Raw genomic sequence first — 10,056 nt, 5'->3', positions numbered from 1 at the left:
TTCTTGGCCTTCTTGATTCCTTCTCTCCAGAACATATGATGATTCCTATTGACTGGGAAACGTTGGGACAGGCTGTCCTTGATCGTTCACAATGGCTTCAATTAAAAAGTTGGTGGTGGGAGGAAGCAAGAGTACAAGCTAGAAAAAATGCTACCCGAAATCCCCCAGGACCTACTGAAGAGCAGCTTATGTGTTCAGGACAATACGCCACTCTTAATGCTCAGGCAGGCCTAGATGATATTGCTCGCACTCAGATTAAAGCCTTGTTTATAAAAGCGTGGACTAAGGTTGAAATAGAGGGTAAAACTTCTTTATCTTTTGTAAAGATCCTACAAGGAGCCACTGAGCCATATCCAGATTTTGTAGCCCGTCTTCAAGATGCTGTATTAAAGACTGTAGGTTCAGGCCCTGATGCTAAAATTCTTTTGGATACTCTGGCTTTTGAGAGTGCTAATCCCGAGTGCCAAAAATTGCTGCATCCTCTAAAAGCTAGTGGAGCTGATTTAGATGAATACATTCAGGCTTGTACAGGTGTTGGAGGAGCTATTTACAATGCTCAATTGTTTGCTGGGGCACTTTCTAAGGCTTTAAAAGGCAATTCTAAACAATGTATATGCTATCAATGTGAGAAACCTGGTAATTTTAAAAAGGAATGCCAGAAAAAATTGGGCTCTTCTGCTCTAAAAGAAAAAAGGTTACCATCTGATATGTGTAAACGATGTGGCAAGGGTCGACATCGGACCAATGAATGCCATTCAAAAACTGATAAAAGTGGGAATGTATTGTTACCCCTTTCAGGAAACGGGAGCCGGGGCCCGAAGTCTTGGAGCCCCAACAACTACAATGCAGGCCTACCCCAGTACCCAGTGAGCAGTGGCTTACAACATCAAGGAATGACCTCGAGTCCTCCTTAAAGAAATCTTACCCTACCCCAGTTTCTCAGCTTTATGCTGCCACTAAGCAGAGTGCCGCTGCTGACCTAGCTATTGTCCAGCCTTATACTTTATCTCCTAATGGAGGAATATATAAGTTGGAGTGTGTGGTCCTTTGCCAAAGGGACACGTAGGACTTTTACTAGGTCGAAGCAGCAGCGCTATGCGGGGGTTAATGGTGGTCCCAGGAATTATTGATCCTGATTTTACTGATGAAATCCTTATCATGGTAGAAGTCTCACAATATATGCGCCTAGAGGCAGGGGAACATATTGCACAATTGCTTTTATTGCTTTTTTTCCCCTTTCTTATCTAGAGATGTGTCTCATTAAGGAGGTTTCGGTAGTACTGGGAAAACTTTTTCTGGGAAACTTTAGTTTCTGATCAAAAACCTTTATGTTCATTGCAAATTAATGGGATACTTTTTGAGGGATTAGTCGACACAGGAGCGGATGTATCTATTATATGCTTGGCTCAATGGCCTGATCATTGGAAAAAGAAACAAGTATCGGTTACTGTATCCAACCTAGGTACTGCTTCTATAGTCTACCAAAGTGTCAAGCCCCTGAGCTGTGTAGGACCTGAAGGACAACAAGGAAAAGTGTGCTTTTATATTGTTCTCATTAATATTAACTTTTGGGGCTGTGATCTTTTACAACAATTTGGTGCCTTTTTAAGCATTCCTCATATTTCTTCAGCTGCCAAAAATATGATGTTCAAAATGGGCTGCAATCCTTTAAACTCTTAGCCACTGTCCACAAGCCTCAAACTTTCCTGTTTGGGTGGAACAGTGGCATTATCTAAAGAAAAACTTAAGGCTTTAAAGAATTTAGTTAAGGAACAATTGGCCGAGGGGCATATTGAACCAAGTATTTCTGCATGGAATTCCACTGTGTTTGTCTTGTCAAAAAAAAAAAAAAAAAAAAAAAGGAAAATGGCACTTATTAACTGATCTTAGAGCTGTAAATGCTTGTATTCAACCTATGAGGACTTTACAACCCGGGCTTCCTAATCCAACTCTTATCCCACAAAATTGGAAATTAATGGTTATAGATCTTAAAGATTGTTTTTTTTACTATCCTGTTACAACCCCAAGATTGTGAAAAATTTGCCTTTACTGTTCCCGAATATAATAATGGACAGCCTACTCAAAGATATCAATGGAAAGTTCTTCCTCAAGGTATGCTTAATAGTCCTACCTTATGTCAAGAGTTTGTTCATAGAGTCTTAAATCCTGTTAGATGTCAATTCCCTACTGTGTTAATATACCATTATATGGATGATATTCTATTAGCAACTCCTGACAAAGTCCTACAAGGTCAAGTTTTTCAGGTCTTATAGCAACAATTAACTCAATATAATTTACATATTTCTTCTGAGAAAATACAGACTCAATTCCCTATTCAATATTTGGGATACCTTTTAGCAAAAAAAGCATATTCGGCCACAAAAAGTTTAAATTCAATGAGATCAACTTTTAACCCTTAATGATTTTCAAAAACTGTTAGGAGACATAAATTGGGTTCGCCCCATCTTAGGCATCCCTACTTACAAATTGCGACATCTATTTGCTACCTTAGAAAGAGATTCAGATTTAAATAGTTCTCATCATTTATCTCCTTTAGCAGAAGAGGAATTGACATTTGTGGAAAATAGAATTAGTGAAGCTCACCTTGATTATATTGCACCCAATCTTCCACTTTCCTTGTGTCTTTTTCATACTCCTCATTCGCCAACGACCATTTTACATCAAGATAATAACATTTTAGAGTGGCTATTTTTGGCTAATAAAGCCATTAAAAAGATTCACCCCCACATTGATAAATTGGCTGAATTAATTATTAAAGGACGACATTGAGCTTGTCAACTGTTTGATGCTGACCCTGTAAAAATTATTACCCGATTATCTAAGCAATACATTGAATCCTTGCTAGAAACTCATGAGGGTTGGCAAGTGGCTTGTGCTGAGTTTACTGGTTCTTTTTCTCAGCACTATCCTAGTCATAAATTATTTGCCTTCCTACAACAATATTCCCTACTACCATATAATTCTATCTCTTCTACACCAGTTAAAGGTCCCACCATTTTTACTGATGCTTCTAGCAATGGAAAAGCTGGGTACTGGACATCTGACAATTCAAAAATTCCTTGTTATCCATATGAATCAGTATAACAGGGAGAACATTTTGCCATTCTTTTTTTTTTTTTTTTTTTTTTTTTTTTTTGAGACGGAGTCTCGCTCTGTTGCCCAGGCTGGATGGAGTACAGTGGCCGGATCTCAGCTCACTGCAAGCTCCGCCTCCCGGGTTTACGCCATTCTCCTGCCTCAGCCTCCCGAGTAGCTGGGACTACAGGCGCCTGCCACCTCGCCCGGCTAGTTTTTTGTATTTTTTAGTAGAGACGGGGTTTCACCGTGTTAGCCAGGATGGTCTCGATCTCCTGACCTCGTGATCCGCCCGTCTCGGCCTCCCAAAGTGCTGGGATTACAGGCTTGAGCCACCGCGCCCGGCCGATTTTTGCCATTCTTATGGTTCTACAAGACTGGTCTCAGACCCCTTGTAATATAGTTAGTGATTCCCAATATGCTGTATATGTAAACAAAAGTTATTTTCTTTATTATTTGTAACTCTTACTTCTCGCACTGCCCCCCTTTTCATCACTCATATTCGTTCTCATTCAGCTTTGCCAGGACCTTTATCTTTTGGTAATGGTCAGATTGATTCTTTACTTATTGGCAGTGTCCAACGAGCTCAAGATGAACATCAATTACATCACACTAATAGTCTAGGATTACAATGGCGATTTTCTATCACACGCCATCAAGCCCGAGCTATTGTCAGGGCCTGTCCATCCTGTGCTCCTATCATTGCACCCTTTTTAAGTCCAGGTATTAACCCCCGGGGCACTCAACAGAATCACATTTGGCAAATGGATGTAACTTATGTCCCTTCTTTTGGTCGTTTAAAATATGTTCATCATACAATTGATACATGGTCACATTTCCAATGGGCTACACCATTACCTTCTGAAAAGGTTGACTCTATTATTACTCATTTGCTTACTTGCTTTGCAGTTATGGGTGTTCCTGCTGAATTAAAAACTGATAACGCCCCTGCTTATTGCTCTCATAAATTGGCCACCTTTCTTTCTTTATATCACATTCATCATACAACAGATATTCCGTTTAATAGTCAAGGTCAAGCTATTATTGAACAAGCCAATGCAACTTTAAAATTACAACTTTCAAAACAAAAGGGGGAGATGGGCGAGATTCCCCAAAACACCAAATTCTAAAGCTTTATTTACTTTAAATTTTCTCAACCATTGGCACCAATTACAGCAGTCTGCAGCGGTGAAACATTTTCAACAGCCTTTAGAAAAGCCACAAAACAGTAATCTGTGAGTGTATTATCCTTCATTACAAGGGAAATATTTAAAAGGAAAAGTTTTACAATGGGGCCGAGGCTATGCTCTTGTCCGTACAGGTGCCGGAGACGAGTGGTTTCCATCTGGATGGTTGAAACAGTGCCATGGCGAAAAAGAGCCGATCCAAAGAGTTCCTCAAGGAATTTCAGGAGCTGAATCTGAGCGCTCAGAGAACAGTCACCTTCAGGACTGGGCGTGTGGAGCCCCCGACATGAGATCAACTGAAAAAGATTACTCAGAAAGCCGAAGGGGTTGTTCAACAAGCTGGGCAGCCCAAAACCCCACTGACTTTATTCCTGGCTATGCTGGCCACAGTAAATTGTCAGGTAACGGCTGGAGAATTTACATACTGGGCTTATATTCCTTTTCCACCCTTATATCAAGGTGTGGCCTGGGGAGACAGAGAAGTCCCACTATTTACTAATGATACTGCTTGGATGCCACTGCCTTTTTTAAACCAGGATCCTGAATTAGACACTGGCACAGTAAATAGTTCATATCAATTTGGGGTTGAAGGGTTACCTATATGTCTTGGGAGTAGTCCACATTGTCTGCATCTTTTTCATGAGGCTTGGGCTGTTCATTATAATTATAGTCACATTGCTGCCTTTACTATGATTATTGTTGCTCAAAGTTTTAAGTATAATCATACTGCATTACTAAAAGAAACTCTGCCCACTACATCATCTTTATGCCCTCTCTCTGATGTGAACGGAGGTGTTTCCTGACTATAGTGGACTAGATGTAGAGGTAGTGGGCCACGATTGTTGTTAGAATCAAAGGGAAGAGTCGTAAACACCTTGTTACAGATTGGAGTGTATATGGGAATTTCCAGACTAAATTCAGCCATGTCAACCTGTGTTGGCATAAAGGTAATCCCAGCATTTCTGCAGATGGCAATGAAACTATTATTTGGCATGGTGGTGGTCTATCACCCCCTATGCCACATTTGGCTAATACCTCACAAATACAAGGTCATATTTGGAAGTTGCTAGCTGCTGGTAAACCAATGTTCACTTTCATGGAAAACATGTCCTTAAATCTTACTAATACTGCTAACCCTTTCCATATATCTTTGCATTGAAATAGTTCTAGATATGTTATTGCATGTGTAAGAAAGCCTTACTTGTTGTTGACAGGAATTTTTAAATGGGATAATAACACAGGGGTAGTTAACTGCACAAACAATTGTACATTCTTAAGTTGTATAAATACTACTTGGTGGAATAATAATTGGAATGAGTCTCATTCCGATTTATATATACTAAGAGCCAGAAAAGAAACCTGGCTACCTGTGAACTTAACACATACTTGGAGTGAATCTGCTGGGGGTGTTACTCAAATTTACAAGGCTATGCAAGATCTTGTCCACCGCAGTTGGAGGATGGTTGGAATCATCATGACCGCGGGGATAGGGCTTGTAGCAATTGCTTCCACCGCTGCTGTTGCTGGATTAGCTCTACACCAGAGTATATAAAATGCAGAATTTGTGCAACAGTGGCATGAACAATCACATTTGTTGTGGCAGCAGCGAGACATAGATGCTCATTTGACTGAGTGAGTGGATAATCTGGAGCAAGTGGTTTCTTGGTTGGGAGATCAGCTTACAGTGTTGAATACACGAGCTTTGTTGAAACGTGATTGGAATACTACCCAATTTTGTATTATTCCTGTTCCTTTTAACAGCACTGTACATAATTGGACTGAGATAAAGAGACTTTTAATTGGTCATAATAATCTTTCCCGAGAAATACAAGAATTAACACAGAACATTTCTGAAACATTTTGCAATCAGTTACCATTGCTGACTGGTGCAGATTTGATGACTGGTATTGCACAAAGTTTGACATCTTTGAACCCTATGAGCCCTGTAAAAACCTTGCTGACCTCTGTTTCTAGCAATGTATTGATTGCTGTTCTTGCTTTTGTCATTTTCACAGTCTGCTGGAGATGGTGCCAAAGGGCAAACACCGAATCCTAGCGAGCTCAATATGTAATGATGGTTTTGAAAGAAATTCAAACTTGTAAATAAGGAAAGGGGAAATGTAGAGGACCATGTGCTTGCAAATGAAGCAGGGTTTTCCCGATAAGTCCTGCTCTTGCAAACGAAGCAGGGCATTCCTCCCCTGCAAACAGGGAGGACAAAGGAGACGGTTGCAAATAGCAGACCCTGGGGGCTTGTTTATATGTAAACATCTTGGAAATCCAGAAAGTCAGGGAAAGGTCAGAAAAACAACAATGTGTCTTGTGACTTGGTAACATTCCACAAACGGCGGTATAAAATAAAGCGGAGCGTGTCGTTCGGCACGGCCGCCATGTTTGTCTTGTCTTGTCTTGTCTGTTCATTCCTTTATTCAGGAAACACGCGGACCCCAACAGAGAGAGAGAAAGAAAGCAAGAAAGTAAGGAAAATAGGGAGCTATTGATCAAAGCGCACAAAGTTTCAAATAGGGTAAATAGCTTTTGAGATATATTGCACAGCAGTGTGATTATAGTAAATGACAATGTATTGTATATTTCAAAATGACTGAGTAAATTTCAAATATCTCATCTCAAAAGTGATAGTTGAGTGAGTTGATATGTTAATTTGACTTTTTCATTCCATATTATATACATATACTAAAACTTCATATTATTCCCCATAAATGTATATGACTCTGATTTGCCAATAAAAAATATTAATACTTTTAAAAAATCAGACAGAAAAAAAGCTTTAAGAAATTTGGCCAGAGAAGAAAGTGCTGTTCATCTTAAAATTTTCAGGAAACACACACACACACACACACACACACACACAAACACACACACATGTGAATATATGAGAATTTGCCAAGGATAGTATTAGAAACATTCGACTACTATACAGCCTCAGACTGGCTGAGTAGAATGAACATAGGTTGCAATCCACTGATGTGTCACCTGGTTTTTAGGTTTAACATTGATCAAAATCTAACAGAATCAACAAATAAGAGATAAAATTTCTGTACACTTGTTATGTGTTGGATGTTCTTCTGGGACATTATTTGTATTACTTGCTCCAATTGTAACAAAACCCTAGGATTTAGGCACCATTATTCTCACTGTACAGCTGAATAGTCAAGCACATAGTGAAGAAACTGTATTCAGGTCATACAGTCCATAAATAGCAGAACTCAGATGCAATCAGGAACCACTTGATGTCGAGTTTGACTCTTAATCATTGCACCCAATGCTTGGATACACTCTTATCCAATGCTTGTTTTTATCCCTAACTTAACATTTTGGCTTTGAATTCTCTAACTTAGTAGAAATAAAGAGGAATTTATAAACCACCTCTTTTTGCACTAGATATTATGTAGAAATTGATTTTTGGTTTAAAGCAGTCATTACTAAGCCTAAGATATACACTTTGGTAAATGGATTCTACCAATGATATCCCTCTCATGACTTAAAAGAGTCATTAATTTTACTTTTGAAATAAGTTGAGTTTTTAAATTTAAAGCTAGGATGAGACCGGGTGAGGTGGCCCACACCTGTAATCTCAACACTTTGGGAGGCCAAGGTGAGCAGATCACGCAAGGTCGGGAGTTCGAGACCAGCCGAACCAACGTGGAAAAACCCCATATCTATAAAAAATACAAATTAGCCAGGCATAATGGTGCGTGCCTGTAATCCCAGCTACTCGGGAGGCTGAGGCAGAAGAATCGCTTGAACTCAGAAGGTGGAAGTTGCAGTGAGCCAAGATCATGCCATTGCACTCCAGCCTGGGCAACAGAAGCAAAACTCTATCTCAAAAAACTCTGTCTCAAAAAATTTAAAAAATGAAAATACATAAAAGCTAGGATGAGCCTATTATCATATAGAAAATTTGTCTCCATGTACATCATCATCCATTAAGTGGTCCACAGTTTCTGAAAGTTTCAGAAACACTAATGTAAGAATACTTTTTGAAAAATATTTTTTAAATAATTAAAGGATATTAGGGTTTTTTCAGTGACTAAAATGAAATAGATTGGAATTACTAATCAGTCACTTAAAATGTGGTTTTAAATCTTATTTAACAAACAAATGTGTAGTTTCTTTTAAACGTATTTTAAAAATCAATTTTATTGGTTTTCATTGTTTGTTTTTCAGACTGAGTCTTGCTTTTTCACCCAGGTTGGAGTGCAATGACACAATCTTGGCTCACTGCAACCTCTGCCTCCCAGGGTTCAAGCGATTCTCCTGCCTCAGCCTCCCTAGTAGCTGGGATTACAGACACCCGACACTGTATCTGGCTAATTTTTGTATTTTTAGTAGAGACAGGGTTTCACCATCTTAGTCAAGCTGGTATCGAACCCCTGACCTCAGGTGATCCACCTGTATCGGCCTCCGAAAGTCCTGGGACTACAGGCGTGAGCAACTGTGCCTGCCCACTTTTTCTCTTCTATTAGAAAAAAATATTAAAATGTCTGCTACTGCAAGCCTATGAATTTTGCGCAAATCTAAACAGCACTAATTTTAAAAGATCTGGGATGGACACGGTGGCTCCCACCCGTCATCCCAGCACTTTGGGAGGCCAACACAGGTGGATCACATGAGGTCAGGAGCTTGAGACCAGTCCGGCCAAGATAGTGAAACCTGGTCTCTACTAAAAATACACAAATTATCTTCTCTCCAAAATTTTACATCTCTCTGATTAGAGATATTGAGCAATTTTCTGCATGTTTATTGGCAGCTTTTAGTCTTCCTTTGAGAAGTGTTTATATCACTTTTCTTTCTTATTAAATTTTTTATAGATTACATGTATTAATCATTTGCAATATGCAGTATACAAATAATTTATTCCACACTGTAGACTCTATGTTTACTTTGTGGATAGCTTTTCACTGTGTAAAAGCTCCTTAGTTTGCTTAGGCACCATTTTAAAATTTTAATTTTTGTTGCATTCACTTTTAAGGTGTTAGTCATAAGTTACTTCTAGATGCCAGTGTCTAGAAATGTACCTTCTATGTGTTCTTCTAGGATTTCTGTGGCTTGAAGACTCAGTTATAAATCTATTTGTCATATTTCTTATGATATGAGGCAGGGATTCAATTTTTTTTGCATATGACTAGCCAGTTTTCTCACTGCCATTTATTGCATAGGAAGTTATTTTTCGTTTATTTCTATAGACTTTTTCAATAATAAGTTGGAGTATTGTAGCATTATTTCAGGGCTCTCTCATCTTTTGCTTTGGTCTATATGTATATTTTTGTACCAGAAATATGTTATACAGATTACTGTAGCTTATAGTACAGTTTAAAGATAAGTAATGGAAGATCTCCAGGTTTGTCCTTTTTGTCTAAAGTTGCCTTTACTATTTGGATTCTTTTATTCTTCCATATATATTTTAAAGTTTTTTTTTTTTTTTTTTTTTTTTTTTTTTATGGAGTTTCACTCTGTCGTCCAGTCTGGAGTGTGCAGTGGTGTTATCTCAGCTCAATGCAACCTCTGTCTCCCAGGTTCAAGCAATCCTCCCATCTCAGCCTCCTGAGTAGCTAGGATTACAGGCATACACCACCACAATTGGCTTTTTTTTTTTTTTTTTTTGAACTCTTAGTAGAGATAGGGTTTCACCATGTTGGCCAGGCTGGTCTCGAAATCCTACCCCAAGCGATCCGCCTACCTCAGCCTCCCAAAGTGCTGGCACTACAAGTGTGAACCACTGCTCACAGGCTTCTTTTCTTAATTCTATTTT

The 10,056-nt window shown here is 39.0% G+C and overlaps 1 protein-coding gene across 1 annotated transcript in view; it reads right to left on the bottom strand.

Annotated features, from left to right (window-relative positions):
- Positions 1-3,323: 3,323 nt before the first annotated feature.
- The window catches only part of LOC104677759 (zinc finger protein 93-like), a 159,915-nt gene continuing 153,182 nt past the window's right edge, over positions 3,324-10,056 (bottom strand). The window contains exon 7 of the mRNA XM_030942588.1: positions 3,324-3,422. Coding sequence (XP_030798448.1) covers positions 3,324-3,422 — 99 coding nt within the window. The remainder of the gene's footprint in view (positions 3,423-10,056) is intronic.

This window comes from Rhinopithecus roxellana, chromosome 12 (assembly GCF_007565055.1).
Source record: "Rhinopithecus roxellana isolate Shanxi Qingling chromosome 12, ASM756505v1, whole genome shotgun sequence".
NCBI lineage: Eukaryota > Metazoa > Chordata > Mammalia > Primates > Cercopithecidae > Rhinopithecus > Rhinopithecus roxellana.
The sequence above is the reverse complement of the archived record's forward strand: the minus strand, read 5'-3'. Positions and strand labels throughout refer to the sequence as shown.